The sequence below is a fragment of the Jaculus jaculus genome, chromosome 7, assembly GCF_020740685.1.
Source record: "Jaculus jaculus isolate mJacJac1 chromosome 7, mJacJac1.mat.Y.cur, whole genome shotgun sequence".
NCBI lineage: Eukaryota > Metazoa > Chordata > Mammalia > Rodentia > Dipodidae > Jaculus > Jaculus jaculus.
This window is the reverse complement of record NC_059108.1, coordinates 104,702,871-104,727,871: the sequence shown is the minus strand read 5'-3', so window position 1 is coordinate 104,727,871 and position 25,001 is coordinate 104,702,871. Positions and strand designations below refer to the sequence as shown.

The window sequence follows — 25,001 nt, the reverse complement described above, 5'->3', positions numbered from 1 at the left end:
GTTCAAGGCCACCCTGAGACTACATAGTGAATTCCAGGTCAGCCTGGGCTATAGTGAGACTCTACCTCAAAAATGAAAAAACAAAACAAAGTTTAAGATGAGTACTGTACTATAAAATGCCCACCATTGTCTTTTGATTATTTTCATGTTTTGGCTCTTTTTTTTTTTAATGAAGAATGGAAGAGAGAAAGAGAGAGAGAGAGGGAGGGAGGGAGGGAGGGAGGGAGGGAGGGAGGGAGGGAGGGAGGGAGGGAATGTGTATGTGTGTGTTGAGCGGTTACCAGTGTCAATATTCAAAATACAGGGCTTGGGCTGGAGGAATGGCTTAGGGGTTAAGTGCTTGCCTGTGAAGCCGAAGGACCCCAATTTGAGGCTTGATTCCCTAGGACCCATGTTAGCCAGACGCAGAAGGGGGCACACACATCTGGAGTTCGTTCGCAGTGGCTGGAGACCCTGGTGTGCCCATTCTCTCTCTCTATCTGCCTCTGTCTGTCTGTCGCACTCAAATAAATAAATAAAAATAAAATTTAAAAACTGAGAAAAAAAAATATGGGGCTTGATCACTTCTGCAGCACTTATACCAAAATTGAAACAATATAAGATACTTAAGAATAAATTTAGGGCTGAGGATATGACTCAGTGTTTGAAGTTATTACTTACAAAGCTTGCTGGCCCAGGTTTTAGTACCTATGTAAAGCCAGATGCACAAAGTTGGTACATGAGTCTGGAGGCTCTGGCATGCCTACATTCTGTTTCTATCACTCTCAAATAAATAAATAAAATATAGAAAAAAATAAAAGAGAATAAATTTAATGAAAGATGTTAAGAAATAAAAACAATGAAGGGCTGGAGAGATGGCTTAGCAGTTAAGCGCTTGCCTGTGAAGCCTAAGGGCCCCAGTTCAAGGCTCAATTCCCCAGGACCCACGTTAGCCAGATGCACAAAGGGGTGCACATGTCTGGAGTTTGTTTGAAGTGGCTGGGGGCCCTGGTGCGTTCTCTCTCTCTCTCTGCCTTTCTCTCTGTGTCTATTGCTCTCAAACAAATAAATAAAAAATGAACAAAATATTAAAAAAAAACAAATGAAACAATACAGAGATTAGTATGACCTCTACCCAAGGATGATAGGTATGGGAAATATTCAATTAAAAAAAAAAAAAGGAAGAAAGAAGACCTGGGGAGATTGCTTAGTGGGGTTATTTATCCACGGAGGACTAGAGTTGGGATCCCCATTACCCTCAAAAATGTCTAGTGGTGTGGCAGTGGCCTATAATCTCAGCTCTCTTGGGAGGCTAAGATCCAGGGCAAGATGGCTAACTAAGCTAGCTGAATCTGCAAACTATAGGGTCAAGTGAGAGACCCTGTCTCAGTAAAATACAGCAGAGAGCAACTGAGGAAGATACCTGACATCAACCTCTGGCCTCTGCAAGCACACACATGCCCATACACCCATACATGTGCGTCTATATGCATATGGACACATGCATTCAAAGAAAATGCACAAGCATTAGCTATATAAAACACAAAGGTTGGGAAATGGATTTATGAAAAAAATTATTTTTTTGCTGATACTGAGGATTAAACCCAGGACATACTATGCATGTACTATACTACTGATCAACACCATTACTTCTTTACCTTTAAAGATAAGACTTCATCTAGAGCATTTAAAAACATACAGAGCTATATAGTAGAATGAAGTGATACTACTAATGGATAATATATGGATTGTTAACATTACTCTTGAATTATGTATCTTCCCTAAAAGAGCCAGGAACATAAATGCCTTCCTACTACTCCCCAGGAACATTGAAGCTATCATATTACTCACATGAAAAAAAAAGGGATATATTTGCAACTGCAGTTTATTTGGCTTTAAATTATCTTTGGCACCCTGTGAATGTGATGTTTGATTGTATGCTATGATAAATCAATATTCTTCATATAGGAAATATGCCTAAAAATCATTTTATTAGGGTTTTTCATCTCATATTTCCTTTGGTTGATGCTTTTTCTATGAGGTTTTCTTTATCAGGCTAGCTGTATAAACAGAAATGTATATTGTCTTAACCATTTGTAGTTTTTTTTAAAACATTTTATTTATTTGTTTGAGAAATAGAAAGAGAAGGGGGAGAGAGAGAATGGGCTCCAGGGCCTCTAGCCACTGCAAATGAATTCGATGTATGTGCCACCTTGTGCATCTGGCTTTATGTGATTACTGGGAAATCAAACTTGGGTCCTTAGGCTGCATAGGCAAGTGCCTTAACCACTAAGCTATCACTTCAGCCCTGTAGTTTTAAATATGAGAGAGCCAGAAAGAACTGGTTGAATTCCTGCATATAATTTGATTGGGGTTAAATATTGACCTTCCTGGGCTGGGAAGGTAGCTCAGCAGCTAAAAGCACTTGCTTTAAAAAGTGCAGGCCCAGGTTCGATTCCCCCAAGTACTCACATAAAGTTAAGATACATAAAGTGGAACATACATTTGGAGTTTATTTACAGTAGCAGCAGGCCCTGTGGTTTCCATACTCTTTCTGTCTCTCCTTGCAAGTAAATAATATATATATTTTAACAATATTGACCTCATCCTGTGGTAGTTTGCCCTTAGATATTTGCTTAAAAGTCAAGTGATGTCTGTGATAGTTAATAGCAGCCTATGGCAGGGAAAAAGAAGGTATGGGCTTTGATTAAGAAATGCTTTTGTCTCTTTCTCTTCTTTCCCTACTTGCAAATAAATAAATTCTTAATTAATGGGCTGGAGAGGTGGCTTAATGGTTAAGGCACTTGTCTGCAAAGCCTAAGGACGTGGACTTGATTCCCTAGTACCCACGAAAAACCAGATGCATAGTGGCACATAAATTTGGAGTTTGTTTGCAGCAGCTGGAGGCCCTCCTGTGCCCATTCTCTCTCTCTGTCTCTCTCTTTTCTCTATTTCTGCTTGGAAATAAATAAACATTAAAAAGATGCTTTTGTGAAATCTGAAAGGTTCTAGTATTTTTGCTTTGTACCAATGTTTCTTAGAAGTTTGAGAAGATTACATAGGATCATCTTGCCCATAAGAAAAGTATCAGGTGGTTTAAAAAAATAGAATTGGTGTCACTCATATATGATAAAATCAAAGAATCTTCTTTAAGGAAGTACTGAATTCTGAAGAATTATATTTCAGAATACCACCTATGTGCCAGACACTATTTTTGATATTGAGGTGCAGCAAGGGTTCTGCTGTCATAAAGCTTGCATTGTAGTGGCTGTGCTGGGAGGTCTGGAAGAGGCAGATAATAGACTAGCAAACAATTATTTGAACAATTAGTAGGATTTAACAAAAGACAGGGAGAAAAAAGATTTGAGGTCAAAGGAAAGGTAAATACATGACTCCTTTTAAAGAATCAGAAGAATGTGAAGATGAGGTCAGTGTGGTAGAGTATATGTAGATCACATTAAGTTCTCTACCAGATAATAAGAAGTCCTGTAGGGTTATCATTTATGTAGCAAAGTAATTAAATTAACTTAATCATAATTGCTTTTTGAAAGGATCACTCTAGGTGAAAGCCAGAAACTAATAAAGATTCTTTGATTTTTTTTTTTATATGGGGCTTGTTCTGGATTGCCTAAAACCACCAACTATAACAATAGAACCCAAGGGAATCATCTGGAATTTTTCCAAACTAATAATGCTCCAAACTGACCCAAGGGGTTCAGCCAGAACTGATGAGTATTAGGAATGCATTTTAACTTGGTGCATTTCGCTCCCTGTTAGCCATGATTTAGTGTCTTTTTTCTGTTTTCAGTTTAATTTTAGTATGGTATATGTAGAGCAATAATATTCCATTAAAATTTTTTATGCTGAATATCTAAAGCATTACCTGGGTTACCATTTGACATAAATTAAGTTTATATTTTTATATTAACCATGGCCTGTCTCTCTTACAAGGGAACAGAAGTTTGATTGTATTCTCTTTTAGCTTGTGTATTTGGCCCAGGAAGGAATTTTAATGAAACTAATGCATTTAGTATTATCTCATGTACTTGGGTTAAAAATTAACAACCTTAAATTATTTTCTTTTACAATAACATGTAATAGTAGAAAGCTTTTTGGAAAGTATAAAGTGTTACATATACCACATTTTCTGTTGTTGTTGTTGTTTTTCAAGGTAGGGTCTTGCGCTAGCCTAATCTGACCTGGAATTCACTATGTAGTCTCAGAGTGGTTTTGAACTCATGGCGATCCTCCTACCTGTGTACCGAGTGCTGGGATTAAAGGCCCACACCCGGCCAGACACCACATTTTAATGTGTAATAGTGAAGCAATACTGTGAAAATAGCATCAAGAGATAAACACTAGTTCTAGCTCTTCTAAGTAGTTTTCTATACTTATTATTTTTCTCTCTAGCTCTTGTCTTCATACCTACTTGCTTTGTCTTTCTCTCTCTTTCTCTCCCCCCTCCCTCCCTTCTTTTTCAGTCTTTCATTATTTATTTATTGCTCTGTCTGTTGCCATGTAGTTCAGGCTTTGAAAATCTCTAATCTTATTGAGGCATTTGGTAAACTTGACCTCTTCTGAAACACTTTGTTGTTCTTTCTCAATTAAGAATTAGTTGCATTTGACAGTTGAACCCTTCCTTCTCCTTAAAAATACTTTGTGTGCATGTATATGCCATATATGTGGTGTAGTGTGTTTATGTAGTGCAGATGGATGCACACACATCCCCTTGTGCATGCATGCAGAGGCCAGAGGAGAACATCGGGTATTCTCCTCAATAGCTCACCCAAGTAAGTGTTTTCTTGAGAGTGTCTTTTATTGAACCCAGAACTACTGGTTTTAGTTAGATTGGCTGACCAGTGAGCCCTTGTGATTTTCTTGTCTCTGTTCCCCTGAGGTTACAGGTATGCATAGACATGCCTAGCTGTTTACGTGAGTGCTGGGAAATTAGACCATCTCAAGCCCTCATGCTTGCAGGACAAACACTCCTACCTGCTGAGCCATGTCCCCAGCACTCTCCCCACACACATCAAAAAAATCCTTTTCTTACTTGTCTTCCAGAACTTGAAATGCTCCTGGTTTTCTCTCTTTAGATGCTCTTTCTGGATTTTCTGTCTTGATTTGTTCTTCTTAATCATATCATTTTGATTCGTTCTTCTTAATCATATCATTTTGACCTCCCCAGAGCTTTTAAGCCATCTGTTTCTTTATGCATTTCCTGTGCTGGAGGTCCTGTTCAGCTGCCTTGCTTCTTAATTTCCAAATTATTTGTTTTTTTCTTCTGATTTCGAAATTATTCAGCCCTTTCTTCCTTCTTGCTTTTCTCTTTTTCATTTTTCCTATTCTTCTCTCTCTCTGTCTCTCTCTTTTTTTTTTTGGTTTTGTGTGGTGGATTGAACCAGGGCTTTGTACAAGTTATATGTACTTAGTCCCAAATTTATTTTTCCATCCCAGAATACTATCCTAAACTTTAAAATTATTTTGTGATATTTGCATATAGATTTGTTATAAGAAGCTCAACTGATACTGAGTTCCTCTTCTCCAGAACTGGCACCTTGTATAATGATTCCCATGTTATAAATGCATTTCCCTCCTTTTAGTTGCTCAAACTAAAATCTTGAAATATTCTCGAATCCTGTGTTTTTCCCCCTTATGCCACACATCTGCTCTGTCAGCAAACCCTTTTAGCCCTATTTTATACTATAACTATCCAGTTATCATTTCATACTTTTTTCCTCTTCTTGCACCTGGAAGCAAATCATCACCATCAACTCCATGGATATTGAAATAGCCTCTAAACACAGCCCCAACCCTAGATTGACAGAGGCCCTAAGTAACCCACAGTGGGGAGAGTCAGGGGAGAGGGGGATATGAGACCTCAACCTAAGTAAAAATAAATAAATAAATGATATTAAAAAAGAAATAGCCTCTTAAACAACCTCTCCTATTTTTGCCACATTCAGTCTTTTTAAATTTAATTTTAAAAAATTTATTTGAGAGAAAGAAGAGAGAAAGAATGAATATGGGCACACCAGGGTCTCTAGCTACTACAATTGAACTCCAGATGCATATTCCACTTTGTGTATCTGGCTTACCTGTGTGCTAAAGAATTGAACCTGAGTCCATAGGCTTCACAGGCAAGTGCGTTAACTGCTAAGCCATCTCTCCAGCCCCCATTTAGTCTTTTCTTAACACTATAGAAATAAATGAGATCATGTCACTCTTTTGATCAAAACTGTCAGTGCTTCTCAGAATAAAAGTCCTCGGAATAAAAGACCTTCTACAGTCTGCTGCTTTCCCCAGTAGTGTCTTTTTTATAACAAATGGGCATGTGCTGGTGTCAGGACTTAGAACTTGCTAAATCTTCCTCCTGGAACTTTCTCAGATCATCACATGGCATATCTCCTTTAAATGTTTATAGTTAGATATCATCTTCTTAGAGAGGACTTTCCCTGCAGCCTATCTAAAATTAGTATACCTCCCCCACTTTTCTAGATAGTCATACATACATGTTTATAGGTAATCACAACATAACCTAACCCAACCTTACTATTTTGTCTCATGAACCTACATCTTCAGTACAAATGTTACACCAGTTCCCAAATCAGAAACCTAGGTATCATCTTTCTCTTGTCTCTTACACTAGCCTCACATCTAATCACTACTCAGGCCTCATGATTCTCCTTGCTAAACTTTTTTTTTTTTTTGCTATTATTTTCAAAAGAATTTTGAGAATTTATACTTTTTTTGTTGACATCTAAAATTTTTCATCCTAACTTTAAGTAGTTTTAGAAGATAAAATTTTGTATGTGTTACAAACATTGTTGATGGTTTTGAAGCAAAAGTATGACTTTAATTGTATCGAGTAGAATATAAATATTAAAGTAATTTGATATCAAGCTAAAGTACCCTTCCATCCTTTCTGCTATGTCCCTGCTGCTTGCTGTCAAAATTGGCAAGTTCATAAAGCTGAGAAAGTGGTGCTGGTCTTGGCTAGACACTACTCTGTCATGACAAAGAACATTGATAAAGTACCTCAGACTGTCCCTACAGCTGTGCTCTGGAAGCTGGAATTGACCAATATCCATGCAAAGTGACAGCTGCCATGGAAAAAAAGAAAATCACTGAGAGGTCCCAAATCAAGTCTTTGGTGAACATTTGTAACTGTAATCACCTCATGTCCACAAGATACTCTGTGGATATCCCCTTGGGCAAAACGGCTGTCAACAAAAATTTCTTAAGAAACCAGCTCTGAAGCATGAGGCTAGACAGACCAAGCTAATTTTGAGGAGAGATATGAGGCAAGTAAAGACAAGTAGTTCTTCCAGAAGCTTCAGTTTTAGGTGACTTGCTCATCATTAGAAATAAAGAAAAACAATAATTAGATATCCACCATCTTTTAAAAATGCATATGACAAAATGAGTCAACATAAGTTTTGCTTTGATCTTTTCTCTGTGACCTTTTTATTCCTTTTTCTATATAATTATAATCTAGCATAATTTGTAGATTTAAAAGTCTTTGGTTCCTTCTTATACTTTATAACAGTTTTATGCTGAATTTGTTTTGCCTATGACAATGAGGCTTTAAATCTTTGTTTTGAATGTGCATGCTAAAATACACTTGTAATCTTAGCACTGAGGATTCTGAGGCAGGAGTATTGCTATGAGTTTGAGGCCAATCTGGGCTACACAGCAAGTACCTAGCCAACCAGGGATACATAGCAAGATACTGTCTCCAAAAACGAACTAATGAACAAAAATCTCCTTTTTCTTTAGAGTTGAATTGAGATATAGTTGGCAAAACAAAAATATTTTGTGTTTTCGAAAATGATAATCATAAGGTTTATTAAATGCATTTTCAGTAACATCTATGCATATACAGTTGTTTGAGTTGTATGTGTGTGCATGTTCTTGTGTGAGTGCACATTTGGATGTATTACAACATGCTTGTGGAGGTCCTAGAGCAACCTTGAGTATTGCTCCTCACTTTCCATCTTGTTTGAGGCGTTCACTGCTGCTTATGTATGCTAGGCTAGCTGTCCTGTGAACTGCCATGAATTCTTCTGTGTCTACCTACCATCTCACCATAAGAATTCTGGGATTATAGTGTCCAGCTTTACATGGGTTCTAAGGATATGAACTCAGAGTGTCATACTTATATAGCAAGTCCTTTTACCCACTGAGCCATCTTCCCAGCCGTTTTTAAAATTACTTTGTCTCATCTATGAACATTAGTTGTTTACTGGAATGAGACAACGTCTTTTTAAAAATAGATATAAGCTCCAAGAACCCTTGTTAACATAAGTAGATTTTAAAAGCAACCAACCCCCCTTTTTAAACTTCTTTCAAACCATATACTGAATTATATAATCCTTTTAAATTCTGTAGTTAATCTATTATCAGATATTATTTTTAGGGGCTGGAGAGATGGCTTAGTGCCAGCAAATCCAGAGGACCCAGGTTCAATTCCCCAATATCCATATAAAGCCAAGGTGGTATTTGCGTCTGGAATTATTTTGCAATGGCTAGAGGCCCTGTTGTGTCCATTCTTTCTCTCTCTCTCTTTCTACCTGCCTCTTTCCCTCAAATAAATATATTTAAAAAATTGTTTTATTTATTTATTTGAGAGCAACAGACAAAGGGATAGAGAGAGAATGGGCATGTCAGGGCCTCCAGCCACTGCAAACAAACTCCAGATGCATGTGCCACCTTGTGCATCTGGCTTATGTGGGTCCTGGGGAATCAAGCCTCGAACTGGGGTCCTTAGGCTTCACAGGCAAGCACTTAACTGCTAAGCCATCTCTCCAGCCCTCAAATATTTTAAAAAATACTTTTAATAGGCAGCTACTCATTTAGGTTTTCCTTCAATTTTACTTAAGGCAGAGACCACTTGACTTGGAAAATAATTTGTGATCTTTGAAGTTATTTGTTTTAAATTATCTAGCTTTTCTGGAACTGTGATGGTTTGATTCAGTTGTCCCCAATAAATTTAGGTGTCCTGAATGCTAGGTTCCCAGCTGATGGCGATTTGGGAATTAATGCCACCTGGAGGCAGTGTATTATTGGGGGAAGGCATATGGGTATTCTAGCCAGTTTCCCTTTGCCAGTGTTTGGCACACTCTCCTGTGGCTGTTGTGTACCTGATGTTGGCCAGTAGGTGATGTCCCCACCTTCTGCTCATGCCATCATTCCCCCTGCCATCATAGAGCTTCCCCCTGAGTCTGTAAGCCAAAACAAAACTTTTTTCACACAAGCTGGTCTTGGTCAGGTGATTTCTGCCAGCAATGTGACCCTAACTGCAACAGTAAAGTTGGTATCAGAAGTGGGGTCATTTGCTGCTGGACACCTGACTCTCTAGCTTTGGCCTCTTGGAGCTGATTTTCAAAAGGAATGTGAACTATTTGAAATGTTTGCCTAAGAGACGCTTGCAGTGTTGTAAGTATAGCTTGATGGACTATTCTGGTCAGTGTTGAAAAACCCAAATGCAGTAAGAACTATGGACTGTGAGATTTGGCTTATGAGAGTGAGAAAGAGCTTTGCCCGGACTGGGCTAGAAGCAGTTTGTGTGGGAGGCTTGCTGTTATGCCCATGTCCTGAGAACTTGTGCAGCGTTGCATTGAGTAGAAAGGGACTGGTGTGAGCAAATGGATATGGCACAGAAAAAAGAATGGAAGTCTTTGGGCCAAAACTTTTGCATATTCAGCTGTAATTGTATGAGAGATTACAAACTTTGAGATTGGGCCAGATGATCTGAATTGGGACAACAGAAACAATGCAGTCTTTTGAAAGAGCCTGAATGTTAAAGGAGTGTCCTCTTCTTCAAAGTCTGCTTTATTCCCCCTGGATTAACAAACTGGCACCCCATCTGGTAGTATGGAATATAAGAAATGCAAGAAAGAGAGGGTCATTGAATTTGCAACACAGGCTTGTGTTTTGGAAATGGCCATGGGCAGTGTGTAGCAGGTTTGCTGGATGCCTGCATGGAAACCCAATGATGCTGTGCGGATGGAGTGTGGGTTGCAGTGGAGACCCAGTGGAGATGCTGGGGCCACGAGATGGCTGCTAGGGAAAGCTACTGGACCCAGATGGAGTTTTCCAGAACTGTGAGTAGCCTAATTGAAAGGGTGGAATTGGAACTCCAGAGACTTGTTGCTCATTAGAATTATCAGACTTGGAGATTTGTCACTGACTAGAGTTGTTGGACTTGGAGCTACAGAGCTTCGTGTTTGTCCTGGTTGTTTTAAATTTTGTATTCGTTGAATATCTCTTTGCTTTGTCCAATGCCATCTTTTGAAGTATGAGTGTTTATTCTGTGCCATTATGTTTGTCTTTGGGGGGGGGATTTCTTTTTGGTATGTGGCTCAGTTCAAAGACCTTGAATTATGGGGATGTTTGAACATCAGTAGGATTGATAAAAACCGTGGAGACTTTTAAAGTTTGAGTGAAGGCATTGCATTTTACATTATGGATGGTTATCAGTTTATGGGGGCCAGAGGCAGAATGTGGTGGTTTCATTCAGGTGTCCCCCATAAATTTAGGTGTTCTGAGCATTAGGTTCCTAGCTGATGGCGACTTGAGAATTAATACCTCCTGGAGGCATTGTATTGTTGGGGGCAGGCTTATGGGTATTATAGCCAGGTTCTCCTTGCCATTGTTTGACACACTCTCCTGCGGCTATTGGGTATCTGATGTTGGCCAGTAGGTGATGTCCACCGTCTGCTCATGCCATCATTTTCCTTGCCATCATGGAGCTTCCCCTTGAGTCTGTAATAAACCTTTTTTCCTACAAGCTGCTCTTAGTCGGGTGATTTCTGCCAGCAATGTGAACCTGACTGCAACAGGAACTTAATAAATATTCTTAACTTTTTACTTTTTTTTATTTAAAGGTTCCATGTTAAATCCAATATATGCAAGAAAGATTGACATAGTCAAAACTATTAATTTCAGTCTACCTTAATTAAGGCAATCAAAACAATTATTTGAGAGAGAGAGAGAGAAAGAGAATGGGCATGCCAGGGCCTTTAGCCACTGCAAACACACTCCAGACACATGCACTAATTTGTCCATCTGTCTTACGTGGCTACTGGGGAATCAAACATGGGTCCTTAGACTTCTCAGGCAAGCGCCTTAACTGGCAAGCCATCTCTCCATCCCAATCAAAGCAATATTTATTGACAAAATACATTTTATCTTACCACATTCTAAATTCTCATTGAATTCTTGGAGCTACAGATCTAGGTCATTGTGTAAGTTTTCTGTTGCTAGTAACAAATGATTTCTTTTAAAAAAATTACCTGGACTGGAGAGATTGCTTAGTGACTATGATTGAGGGTTAGAAGTCTAGGCATAGCTTCTAGATTCCTGGGTTAGTGTCTCACCAGACTGAAATAAGTGTTTTGGCTGAGGTTGTCTTCTCATATGAAGCTGGGGGCCTGATGCTCTTCTTCTAGGCTCATGTGATTACTTCCTCCAGTTACAGTACAGAAGCCCAAAGCTTCTAAAAACTATCTGCCATCACATAATGTATTGGTTTGCTTCCTTAAGTTCAACAGGAATGCATCTTGTTATATTTTATTCTTGCCTGTTTGCAGTGCTAAGAATTGAAAGCAGGACCAGACCTTATGCCTGTAAAGCAAGTAGTCTTCTACTGAGCTATACCATAGTCCTGTTGCTACTTCTTTTTTCACACTTCTTGGCCTGTAAAAAGAGTCAGTTGATGAGATTGGGTATATTCAGGATAATCTCCCTGTTATTTAACTCAGAGCCAATTACTGACCCTAGTCACGTTTGTTATGTTTGACACCCTACTTACAAGAATGATATTCCATTGTCATAACAGAGCTTGTCCCAGTCAAGGGGAGGGGAATGTACCACACATATGTATCAAGGGTGAGAACCTTGCAGGTACTGGTAGAGTTCTGCTTACTCACTCATTTTATGTTTATTATAAAACATAATTAGTAAAACCAGTGGTAATTTTTAAACTAGCCAGACTTACTATATTTATCTTTGGCCAAAGTATCCTTGAAATCAATTTTATTTTTTACTTCTTTAAGTTGTATTTTAATTCATTCATAATGAGAAAAATTGCAGATTTTTTTTTTTTTTTGAGATAGGGTCTCATATAGCCCAGGCTGTCCTCAACTGAACTATGTAGGTAATGTTGGCTTTGAATTTCTGAGCCTTCTGCCTCCACCTCTGGAGTCAGGATTACAGGCATGTACCAACAAACCAGGCAACTTTCAGGAATTTTAACTGGTATTTGAAATATTTGTAATCTTGCAGAAATCTTTTAGTGGATTGAAGAATTAGGAATAAATGCCAGACTATTTAGCCAAAGGGATTTATTTTCACATTGTATTTGAAACCAAATGTTAGTTGATTGAACAAATGTACTAGCAAAATTTTGTTGATTGTGAATTTGAAACTGAAAATGAATTAGAACATTTTAATAACTTGTAAAATGTTTAAAAACAAAGTTAAATGCTATGTAGCAATGTATATATAGTGGAAGTATCTTCTGGCAATTTGAAAATATGGTGTAACTACAGTATAGGTCTGACTTGATAAACACCTATTAAGAACTGAAAATTATTTTAATTGCTTTTTCTAGCTAGTCTTTCAGAATTTTTGATAAGGTTGTTTGTCCTGACATGGTAATTTAAGTTACTGTCTCTTAAGTGCTAAGATAGTAAATATTAGGGAAGGACAACAAAGTATAGTTATTGTTAAATGTCATCTTTTTTTTTTTTTTTTTTTTGAGATAGGGTCTCACTGTAGCGCAGGTTGACCTGGAATTCACTGTGTAGTCTCAGGATGGCCTCAAACACAGCAGTCCTCCTACCTCTGGCTCCCAAGTGCTAGTCCAAGATCTTTTAACTGAGCCATAATACCAAAAAAGTCCCCCCAGACCCTATAATGGCTTAGAATAAACATTGACACTGCAAAAGATGGTATTGGGCATAGCAAAGAAACCAATATAAGATTTAAACAGGGCAAACCTCAAACTCTGTAGCTCCAAGACCAACAACTCTAGTCAGTGACAAATCTCCAAGACTGATAATTCTAATGAGCAATAAGTATCTGGAGTTCCAATTCCACCCCTCCAGCTAGGCTACTCACAGTCTTGGAAAACTTCATCCATGGCTGGCAGCTTTCCTTAGCAGCCATCTCATGGTCTCGACATCTCCAGTGGGTTTCCACTGCAACCCACAGTCCATCCTTACAACTCCACTGAGTCTCCATGCAGGCAAACCAGCTAACCTCCTTCACATTGCCCATGGCTGTTTCCAAATCACAAGCCCGTGTTGCAAATTCAGTGATCCTTTCTTTCCTGCATTTCTTATACTCCATAATACCAGATAGGGTGCCAATTTGTTAATCCAGGGGGGAATAAAACAGACTTTGAAGAATAGGACACTCCTTCAGCATTCAGGCTCTTTCAAAAGGCTGCATTTTTTTATCTGTCATCCCAATGCATGTCAGCTGGCCCAATCTCAGTATTTGTAATCTTGTACAATTGCAGCTAAATGAGCAGAAGTTTTGGCCCAAAGATTTCATTTTTTTTTTCTGTACCATATTCCTCTGCTCATATCAGTCTATTTCTGTGCAAAGCAACCCTACACAAGTTCTCAGGACACAGGCATAAGAGCAAGCCTCTCACACAAACTGCTTCTAGCCCAGTCCAGGTGAAGCTCTTTCTCACCCTCATCAGCCAAACCTCACAGTCCATAGTTCTTACTGCATTCAGGTCTTTCAACACTGACCAGAATAGTCCATCAACTGTACTTACAGCATTGCAAGGCATCTCTTAGGCCAAGGTTTCAGATCCTTCCACATTCCTCTTGAAAATAAACTGCAAAAGGCCAAAGCCACATAGTCAGGTATTTAGCAGCAATTGACCCCACTCTTCCATACTAATATTACTGTTGCAGTCAGGGTCATATTGCTGGTAGAAATCACACAACCGAGAGCAGCTTGTGAGAAAAAATGAGGTTTATTTGGCTTGCAGGCTCGAGGGGAAGCTCCATGATGGCAGGGGAAAATGATTGCCTGAGCAGAGGGTGGACATCACCACCTGGCCAACATCAGGTGGACAGGAGAGTGTGCCAAACACTGCCAAGGGGAAACCAGCTCTAGCCTCCAAAGCCCACCCCCAACAATACACTGTCTCCAGCAGGCATGAATTCCCAAATCTCCATCAGCTGGGAACCTAGCATTCAGAATAGCTAAGTCTATGGGAGACACCTGAATCAAACAACCACAAAAAGTACACATGTTCTTTCAACATATATTTACAATAGACTAAGTACTGTTGTTTACTATATTTCTTTTATCCAATCAGATGATTTTTTTTAAAAGAATGAATGACTAAATTCTAGCTTTAGGGGATTTTATTTTTTCCCCAGGTAGGGTCTCATTATAGTGCAGGCTGACCTGGAATTCACTATGTAGTCTCAGGGTGGCTTCAAACACAGTAGTCCTCCTACCTCTGCCTTTCAAGTGCTGGGATTAAAGGTGTATACTACCAAGCCTGGCAGGAAAAGTTTCTTATAAGCTCACCATAGCTAAGTAGTGACAATAGGAGCATATGTCATTGTAAAAGCAAAGTATCAACACCTGCTTCAGTGATTTGAAAAGTAGTATGGGGAAAAAAGTAGTGTGGTTTTTCAGAAGTACCTCACTATCTCTCATGCATGATCTAGAATTCATAGCTTTCTATTGAGTACCTTATTTATCTTCAGAGTATCTATAATTCCTCTAAAATTGTGTAGAAAATTTTATGTGAATATGCTTTTTGGTGGCGGGGGAAAAATCAGTGGTTTCCGTTTCATGAGCAGAGTCCAAAAATGTTTAAAAGAACCAATGTTCTGTGGGTTAAGAAAAATTTACACAGACCAACAAATCAGTTTTTTCCCACTTTGTGTTTTACATTTGGATGTAATCATTTTAGTAATCATATTATTTAGCTAGTACTTGAACTGAGAACTTTTTTTAACTGAAAACTTTTTTTTTTTTGAAGGTTCAGGAGCAAGTACATCCCACCCTCTCTGCTAATGAAGAGTCTCTCTATTATATTGAAGAGTTGATTTTTCAGCTGCTTAATAAATTATGCATGGCCCAACCAAGGACTGTTCAAGATGTAGAGGTAAAAAAAAATAGTTTGTTACTTTGTAAATAACATTGATTTTTAAAAATCTACATATATCATTCTAAAGTTTTATGGAAGCTAAAAGTCACTGAAATAATGTGTGATAGTTCATTTTTGATAAATATATCAAAAGCATTTAATTGGGGAAAGAAAGGTTATTATTATTATTTTTTTGGTTTGGCTTGGTTTGGTTTTTTGAGGTAGAGTCTTTCTCTAGCCCAGGCTGACCTGGAATTCACTATGTAGTCTCAGGGTGGCCTTCAACTCACGGCGATCCTTCTATTCTACCTCTGCCTCCCAAGTGCTGGGATTAAAGGCATGTATCACTATGCCCAACAAGGTTATCTTTTTTTTTTTTTTTTTTTTTAAAGTGCTAGAACAGCGGGATAAACTTGTGGGGCTAAAAACTCTTGAAATCTGTCTCATATAGCAGACAAAATTAATGTAAAAACAACTGAAAGCTGAAATTATACATAAGGCCAGGAAAAAATGCTGAAAAATAGTCTCATGATTTGGGATTAAGCAAATACTTTTTTTTTACAGAGGCTTCAAAATATTAAAGAATATAGTTACTCTTGAGTCTCACTGTAAAGTTAATTAAAAACATTCAGTACTAACTGTGCCATTGCTTGAAAGCTATGTTGGCTTGAAATTTCCTTTACCAAATGAGCTTTTTACTTTTAAATTCAGCCTTAAAATTTCAGGACACAGCTAAAAAATGTAGACAAATTATTTGCACAATGTAATGCAAATGGCCTCAAGTTATATTTTCAGTAGCACCATCATTTTCACTTAGAACCTTGTAAGCAGTCTATACTGTCCATATGTCTAGCCTCATTCTCTTTTTTTGAGTTGCCACCAGAATCATGTGTTAACTTCTAATTACAGCATGAAATTTGGGGTCAAAAGCCAAAATGCACATACTATATGATTTCATTTTCTGACCTTTAGAAATAGCTAAATGATAGAAAGCAGGATAACAGTTCCCAGTGAGGGAGAAAGTCAAGATTTTAGAAATGTTTTACATGTTGATTTGGATGATAGTTACACAAATGTAAACATTTTCAAATCTCATCAAATTGTACACTTAGTATGTGTGCAGTCAGGTGTGGTGGCACATGCCTGTAATCCCAGCACTATGTAAACTGAGGCAAGATCATGAGTTTGAGGCCAGTCTGGATTACATAGTGAATTCAAGGCTGTCCTTGGTTATACAGCACGAACTGTCAAAAAAGTGTTCATTTTACTACACAGAAATATCACTTTGCTAAAATATTAGTATAAGTCCTCAAGATATTTACTCATTGATTAAATATGTGTCTTTGTATGTGTGTGTATTCTTGTTCAAATATATGCCTTGGTTGCATAGGAGTTTTAGAAATATTTGTCAGCATAGCTTTCAAAAATTACTTTTTTTTGCATATGTGTGTGTGTTTCTATGTGCGTGTGCTTGTTTGTATGCACACATGTATATGCATGTAGAGGACAGCCTCAGATTTTGTTCCCCAGGTATGCATGCTGTTCACTTCTTTTTGAAACAGGGTATATCTCATTGGCCAGGAGCTTACCATTTAGGCTAGACTGGCTGTCCAGTGAGCTCTAAATTCCCTCTTGTTTTTTACTTCCCCAGCACTGGGATTATAGATATTCATCATGTCTGAGATTTTGTCTGGATATTGGGGATCAAATGCAGAGCTGCATGCTTATGAAGCAAGCATTTTACCAACTGAGCTATATTCTTAGCTCACCCCAAATTACTTTTGTACTTTTGAAGTGTTTCTACTAAGTGGCAACTTTCAGTATTAAAAAAAAATCTTCATTTGCAGTGATTGAGTTAGTAAAATTTTCATTTAATCATAAAATTGAAGCATTTGTTTTCCTTTGATACAGGATTTGAACATTAAACATAATAAAACATTCAATAGCCAAGTCTTTTAAGCCTAATAATATAGTTTTTTTTTAAATTTTTTGTTTATTTTTATTTATTTATTTGAGACCAACAGACAGAGAAAGAGGCAGAGAGAGAGAATGGGTGTGCCAGGGCTTCCAGCCACTGCAGACAAACTCCAGATGCGTGTGCCCCCTTGTGCATCTGGCTAACATGGGTCCTGGGAATCAAGCTTCGAACCAGGGTCCTTAGGCTTCACAGGCAAGTGCTTAATCACTAAGCCATCTCTCCAGCCCAAATATAGTTTTAAGCATAGAAAATCCTATTAAATTGGAGCTTGATTCTGATATTACTAATTGGCATCATTTATACCAGCCACTGGCTAAACTTAAGATTAGGTGAACCAACAAGCTTGGGTTGTTTTCACCGTGATCTATGGTTCTGAAACCATTCTGCTCAATTCTACTTCTTGTAAGAGGTATGTGATACCTGTTCTTTAAAATTCCTCTTTGTATTATAGAAAAAAGAGAGAGACTATATAATAATTATTAATAAGTATATAATGTTAACCATAGCAACCAACTTTTAAAACTTACTGATACACTGTTTCATGCTAATATCATATATCTCTCTTATGTATTATACCCATTCCTTTTCCCAGTTAAACTTTGTTTTGTTTTGAGGTAGGGTCTCACTCTAGCCCTAGGCTGACCTGGAATTCATTTTGTAGTTCCAGGCTGGCCTCAAATTCTCCTACCTCTGCCTCTGTGTGCCACCATGCCCAGCTCATCTTTTTGTTGTTGTTTTGTCTTTTTGAAGCAGAGTCTTGCTCTAGCCCAGGCTGACCTGGAATTCACTATGGAGTCTCAGAGTAGCCTCAAACTCACAGAAATCCTACCTATCTTTGCCTGTCAAGTGCTGGGATTAAAGGCATGAGCCATCACACCTGGCTCATCTTCCTCCCCTCCCCCAAACTGTGCTAGGAATCTAATTAAGGTCCTTGCTTGTGTTATGCAATGTTATGTAAGCAGTCTACTATCTAACTACCTTTCCCAGTGTTGGGGCTATAAATTCTTTGTCTTTATTCATGTGGCAAAATCTTGATTGACATTTTGTTTTTGAGACACTATCTCACTGTATATCCCATGCTGGCCTCAACTCAACATGTAGCCCATGATTTTCATGCATTTGCCTTTCCCAGTGTGGGATTACAGGTGTGTAGCCCCACAGCCAATAACTTTTTTAAACCAGCAATTATTTTATTAACCTGGAATCAGAATATGTTACATCACTATTATGTGCTTGCAGTAATGATAATGATTAAGTTAAATTTTACATGAATTTTGTATTTATAAATACTTTTCTTAGTACCATAATTGTCCTCCTTTACTCTGAACAGGAACGAGTTCAAAAGACCTTTCCTCATCCAATTGATAAATGGGCTATTGCTGATGCACAGTCTGCCATAGAGAAACGAAAACGAAGAAATCCTCTTTTACTGCCTGTGGACAAAATTCATCCTTCCTTACGGGTAACCAAAGATTAGAAATTGGGGGAACATTTTATATAGTATTGATGAATATATATGCAGTATTAATGGTCTATCTATACAAATACATGTATATATGTGTACTATAATATGTGTATGAAATAAAAATGGAGGTGGAAGTGTAAGTCAGTGTTTGAACATGTGCTTTGCATATTTGAGGCCATGAGTTCAGTCCTCAGAATACTAACCCCCCTAAAAAGAATGAAATTAATGTACTCTAATGAAATCTGATTATCTTTCAAACAATATTAAAGGCTAATAGTTGTTATACTTGCACTGTGGCATCTTCCAATGACTACCCCTCTGATTAAGTTCTTTGTAATAGGCCACGATTCCTAATATTTTAATTAATTTAAAATAGGTAATATTAATAGGTACTATGAGGGTTGGAGAGATGGCTCAGTGATAAATGTACTTGCTTGCAAAGCCTCTGGCCCAGGTTCAGTTCCCCAGTACCTATGTAAAGCCACATGCACAAAGTGGTGTATGCAGTGGCATGAAGCCCTGGTACATTCATTCTTTCTTTGTCTGTCTTTGTCTCTGTCTGTCTGTCTTTCTCTTTCTCTTTGCAAATAAATTTTTTAAAAGGTACTATGAGTTCAGAACTATCTTAAAGTTAATTTGTAACACGGATATCTGTATATACTGTGGTAAAGAACATTAGAAAATATTTAATCTATAGATTATGCTTGGAGTACATGGATTCATAGCAATTACAAGACCCTCTCCCACACACATACACATACTCTTCTCCAGAAGAAACTACTGCAATTTCAAGATCCTGAGTTTAAAGCAAGAACCATGAAGAAAGAAGATATTTGTCAAATGGGTTTTACTTAAATATATTTATTTAAGAGAGAAAGAGGCAGAGAGAGAGAGAGACTGGGCATACCAGGGCTTCCAGCTACTGCAAATGAACTCCAGACACATGCACCCCCCCTTGTGCATCAGGCTTATGTGGGTCCTGGAGAACTGAACCAGGATCCTTTGGCTTTGCAGGCAAATGCCTTAACTGCTAAGCCATCTCTCCAGCCCCTCAAATGGGTTTTAAATAATGCATTAAAAAAGCTTTATTTATATGTGAAGTCTAGCCCAAAAGTACTGTGTTACAATCACTGTTTTTATTTGGTAAAATGTTATATTTGTTAGAGAAGTATCTTTCTTTTAAAGCCCAACAATACTGGGGTAAAAGGCTTATTTTATATATTCTGGTACCCATGTGTTGAAACATTTTGTTTTTAGAAAGTTGTAACCAATGATGCTGTTTGGTTTTTTTTTTTTTTTTTTCTTTGAGTACTGGAGATTAAATCCAGGCCTTGGCTAGTCAAGCACTTTATGAATGAGCTACCCTAACACCAGAATAGGAATTGTTAAGTATTTAACTGATACTTTACAGTACTGTTGTTTTGGAATTAAATTGTTGCTTTTCTTTCCACAGGAAGTTTTGGGCTATAAAGTGGACTACCATGTGTCCCTATATATTGTGGCTGTACTGGAATATATCTCAGCAGATATTTTGAAATTGGCTGGTAACTATGTTTTTAATATACGACATTATGAAATATCTCAGCAAGACATTAAAGTGTCAATGTGTGCAGACAAGGTAAGTGTTAAAAGGTATTTAGATTTAATAGCAATTATGTATATTTCTTCCTCAATTTAGTTTTTAAAAAAACTTATTTAGTTATTTATTTGCAAGCAGGGAGAGAATGGGCACGCTAGGGTCCCAGCCCATGCAAACAAACTCCAGATGCATGTGCCACTTTGTGTATCTGGCTTTATTTGGGTACTGAGGAAATGAACCTGAGCTATTAGGCTTTGCAGGCAAGTGCTTTCATTGCAAAGCCATCTTTCCAGCACTCTCAATTTAATTTTTGTAAATTTTTATTTATTTACTTGTAAGCAGAGAGAGAAGAGAGAAAGAAAGGACAGTCTTGGGCCTCCAGCTTGTGCAAACAAACTTCAGATGCACGTGCCACTTTGTGTATCTGGCTTTATGTGGGTACTGGGGAATTGAACCCAGGTCATTAACTTTGCAGACAGGTGCGATAACCATTGCGTATCTCTCCAGTTCAGATCTTTATTTAGTTAGTTTTTCAAGGTCAGTATATTTGTAGTCCCAAGAGCTCACAAACTACTTAATAAATTATTTAAAGAACTTACTTCTAGGAATTTGTTTAATTGCCAAACAGGAAGCTTAAAAGCCAGTATTTTAAAAACATTTAAAAATAAAAGCAATATTTGACTCTGAAGAGGTATTCTGACATGGCAGATATTGCTGACAATAACTAGATAATCACAAGAAAGAACTGTAGAACTCAGCTATTGTATCTGTTAGACTTAAAGTGGAAAAGTAGAGCATGACAAAGAAGGAAATTTGTTTAAAATTGCTGAGAAAGAAAGGACATGGAACTTCTCTGACAAACTTCATCTTTAGGCCTAGATGTAGTGTTAATCGAGTGGTTGCATTTTCCTTGTGTGGTATTACTTTCCTATCAGTTTTAGAAACTAGCTCCCCTGCCCCCAGGACCAGGGATTGAACCCAACACATGCTAAGCAAGCTGTGTGTCACTGAGCTACGTCCCTTACACTTTAAAAAATTTTGTCTTACAGGGTCTTACTAAGTATCCCAAGTTGGCCTGAAGCTTGTAATCCTTGTGCCTCAGCCTGTCAGGTAGCTAGGTTTATAGTTTCAATACCCAGATTACCTCTGTTTCATTATTCTTGTTTTTAACATGGTCCAAATATGCTGTGTATTGTCCTAAAAGTCTTTATGTTCCTTCAATTATCTGGGCTTTAGACCTCTTTATAAGTCTTAAGAGTTGGTAGCCATATATATGTCCTTAAAAAGCACTTTTTAAGCATTTACTGGTCAAATGATACAGATTTCTAGATGAAAATTTTGTTTTTAATCCTTAGGTAAGTATCTATTGAAAGACAACAGATGTGAACAGAAATTTTAGTAAAAGATAGAATTTTGGTAATAAAAGACTGAAGTCAGTGAAAAAGAGTCTGATAGGGAGTAAGGGAGACTTTGGAAAAGCTAAGTAAAAATTTTCAATTTGCATAAAATGATGAAAATACAGGTAGGGCCTGGAGAGATGGCTTAGCATTAAGGCATGTGCCTACATATCCAAAAGATCTCAGTTTGATTCCCCAGGAGCCATGTAAGCCAGATGCATAAGGTGGCACATGCATCTGGAGTTTGCAGTGGCTGGAGGCCATTCTTTCTCTTTCTGTCTTTCCCTGTGTCTTTCTCTCTCAAATAAATAAATAAAAATAAATGTTAAAAAAAGAAAATAAAGGTGGGATTGGTCACATGAATAAATAAAAGTTGAAAGAGAAGGGGTAGTAAAACTACATAGACAGAATACAGGAACTGACCAGATTTAAGAGATAGTTCTAAGTTAGTCAGCAGGATTTGGGGAGCTGATTTGACATATGAGAGAATTTGGAGAGGTGATAAGTCTGAGGAAACAATAAATTTTCTCATTACAAAGACCAAGTATGTTACTTAGCCTTTTAGCTAAGGTCAAGTATGAAGACCAAGTATAAAAAGGTAATGTCATTATTATGAATTTTGCAGAATTTTGTTAGGGGATGGATAGATAGATAGATGATTGATAAGTAGGTAGATAGGGCCTTTGATAACATTTTTCGAGAGTCCAAAGAGAGCTAAGGCTAAAGATAAACCCTTAGAAGTCATTATGATCAACATAGTAATTAGAAATCATTCAAGACAATGATGTTTTTAAGTTTTTGAAACAGGGTCTCATGCAGCTCATACTGGCCTTGAACATACTATGTAGTCAAGAATGATCTTGAACTTCTGATTCTTCATTCCACCTCCTGAGGTCTGGGCTTACAGGCATATGCCACTACACTTGTTTTATGTGGTGCTGGGGTTAGAACCCAGGGCTTCCTGTATGCTGGGTAAATCACTCTACTCACTGGGCCAGATCCCTAGCATTTATTTTATTCTTGGAGAAAGTATAGCAGATGTTTTGGACTGGAAGCCTGCTAATGAATAGATTGAATAGAATCTCCAGACTTGTTTTGTAAAGCTTTGAAATACTGGCATCTGTTTGCCAGTTGAAATTTTCACATAAAAATCTGGACTCTAGGTTCTTGACTGTTAATGGTAGGCAGTGGCTGCTGAGCAGTACACAGATTACCACTGCCCTCTTGGGGGAAGAGTCCCCTCTATCCCCTCTCCCTGCCCTGCCAAATTCCACTTGCCACCAGTGCCTGAGCTCGTCAGCATGTGTGGTGCCGTCTAATGGCTTGCAGACAGGCTGGCTGCAGGCGCCAACCAATTCGGCAAGTATATCCAGCAGACCAAGCCCCTCACCCTGGAGAGCACAATCCATGTGTATCCTCTTACCAAGTATACTTTTGGCACAAAAGAACCACTCTATGAGAAAGACAGCTCTGTTGCAGCCAGATTTCAGTGCATGAGGAAGGAATTTGATAAAATTGACATGAAGAGGACTGTAGAAGGGGTTCTGATAGTACATGAGCATGGCGACCCCATGTGTTACTGCTACAGCTGGAAACAACTTTCTTCAAACTACTTGGTGGTGAACTTAATCCAGGAGAAGATGACGTTGAAGGACTAAAGCACTTAATGACAGAGATACTAGGTCATCAAGATGGAGTCCTGCAAGACTGGGTCATAGATGACTGCATTGGTAACTGGTGGAGACCAGGTTCAATTTTATATTCAACTGAGTTCCTGTGCAGAGAAGTACAAGAAGCCATCTCTGTGAGCCCAGCTGTACACAGAGTCGAATGTGGAAAGGTTTTTGGTTTCCTCTTCCCATTGCCCAAACTGCCACCTCCTCTGTTGTTTGAATAGTAGACTTACTAGGAAGAACTAGATTGTGCTATAAACAAATGTGATAATGTTTATTAACTTTTGGTTTTACCCATACTTTTTTTCATACAACATTAAAGAAAGTGAACTTTCAAAAAAAAAAAAAAACTGGATTCTAGACTATTCTCCAGGGGTGGGGGGGGTGAAGGAAGGAAAGAAAGAAGAATGAATGAATGAACACTAAAAGACCCAACAGAGGGCCAGGGAGATGGCTCAACAATTAAAGGCACTTGCTTGCAAACCCTGCGTGCCTGGGTTCAAGTCCCCAGTACCCACATAATGCCAAGTGCACAACATGGCACATGCATTTAAAGTTTGTTTGCAGTGGCAAAGGGACCTGGCACATCCTTATTTATTGTCTTTCTCTTTGTGCTCACAAATACATTTTGAAAAATATAAAAGTATGACCAAACAGAAGATAGCTAGCATTGAGCAGTACAGTTTCTCTTAGGTGTACATACCTTCCATTTGCCACCATTTCTCTTGTTTAGTATATAACTATACTACTATCTGCTTGACTCCTTTAGCACTTAAGTTCTGGAGTTTTGGTATTGTCGTAACTATGTTTTCTGTTTTCTTTTAAACAATATTTTTATTTATTTTCAAACAGAGGGAGAGAAGAGAGAGAGATAATGGGTGTGCCATGGCCTTGTGCTAGTTTAAAAAATATAGTTAATTAATTAATTAATTTGAGAGAAAGAGAGAAAAAGAGGGAGAGAGAGAATGGGCATGCCAGAGCCTCCAGCCACTGCAAACGGACTCGAGATGCATGCACCTCCTTATGCATCTGGCTTACGTGGGTTCTGGGGAATTGAATGGGGGTCTTTTAGCTTTGGGGGTCTTTTGGCTTTGCAGGCAAATGCCTTAACCACTAAACCATCTTTCTAGCCCTGGCCCTGTGCCAATGCAAAAAACTCCAGATGCATGTACCACATTGTGCATCTGGCTTTACATGGGTACTGGGGAATTGAACCTGGGCACACAGGCTGTGTAAGCAACACCTTTAACCACTAAGCAATCTACCCAGCCCCTAGTTTTCTGTTAGTTACAAAATAGTTGAGATAATTTAATGTGAAAATTTCAGCTGGCAAACGCCAATATTTCAGAGGTTCCAGTCTTAGGTTTGCTTGAACCTATTGCATTGGACTTGTGGTGGGCATACATGGCAAAGTAAACTGCTTACTTTACAATGAACAGGAAGCACAATGAGAAAGCAACATCCCCTTTATGGGCACTCCATTAGTGACCTCCCTCCCACACAACACCCACCTTTTTTATCTGGCAATGTCTCTAGTCTAGGATGACCTAGAACTCATTCTGTAGCCCGGGCCAGCCTTCAACTCATGGCAATCTTTATACCTCAGCCTCCCAAGTGCTGGGATTAAAGATGTGAGCTACCATATCAAGTTCCAAGATCCCCACTTCTTAAAGGTTCCACACATCTTGAGTGTTCCAAGGGGTAAGGACCACATGACTTTCGGGTGGGGACATTTATTCAAACCATAGTAGCTACTAAAAGAATACTAACGTCAAATTTTTTTAAAGTGGGGGCTGGAGA

General features: G+C 38.2%; 1 protein-coding gene and 2 pseudogenes across 1 annotated transcript in view; all 3 read left to right on the top strand.

Annotated features, from left to right (window-relative positions):
* Sos2 (SOS Ras/Rho guanine nucleotide exchange factor 2) overlaps window positions 1-25,001 on the top strand; it is a 114,971-nt gene that overhangs the window by 7,994 nt on the left and 81,976 nt on the right. Inside the window, exons 2-4 of the mRNA XM_004649163.2 lie at window positions 15,002-15,127; window positions 18,418-18,549; window positions 20,006-20,170. Coding sequence (XP_004649220.1) covers window positions 15,002-15,127; window positions 18,418-18,549; window positions 20,006-20,170 — 423 coding nt within the window. The remainder of the gene's footprint in view (window positions 1-15,001; window positions 15,128-18,417; window positions 18,550-20,005; window positions 20,171-25,001) is intronic.
* On the top strand, window positions 3,368-7,322 carry LOC105943789 (annotated as a pseudogene).
* LOC105943750 lies at window positions 22,106-23,425 on the top strand (annotated as a pseudogene).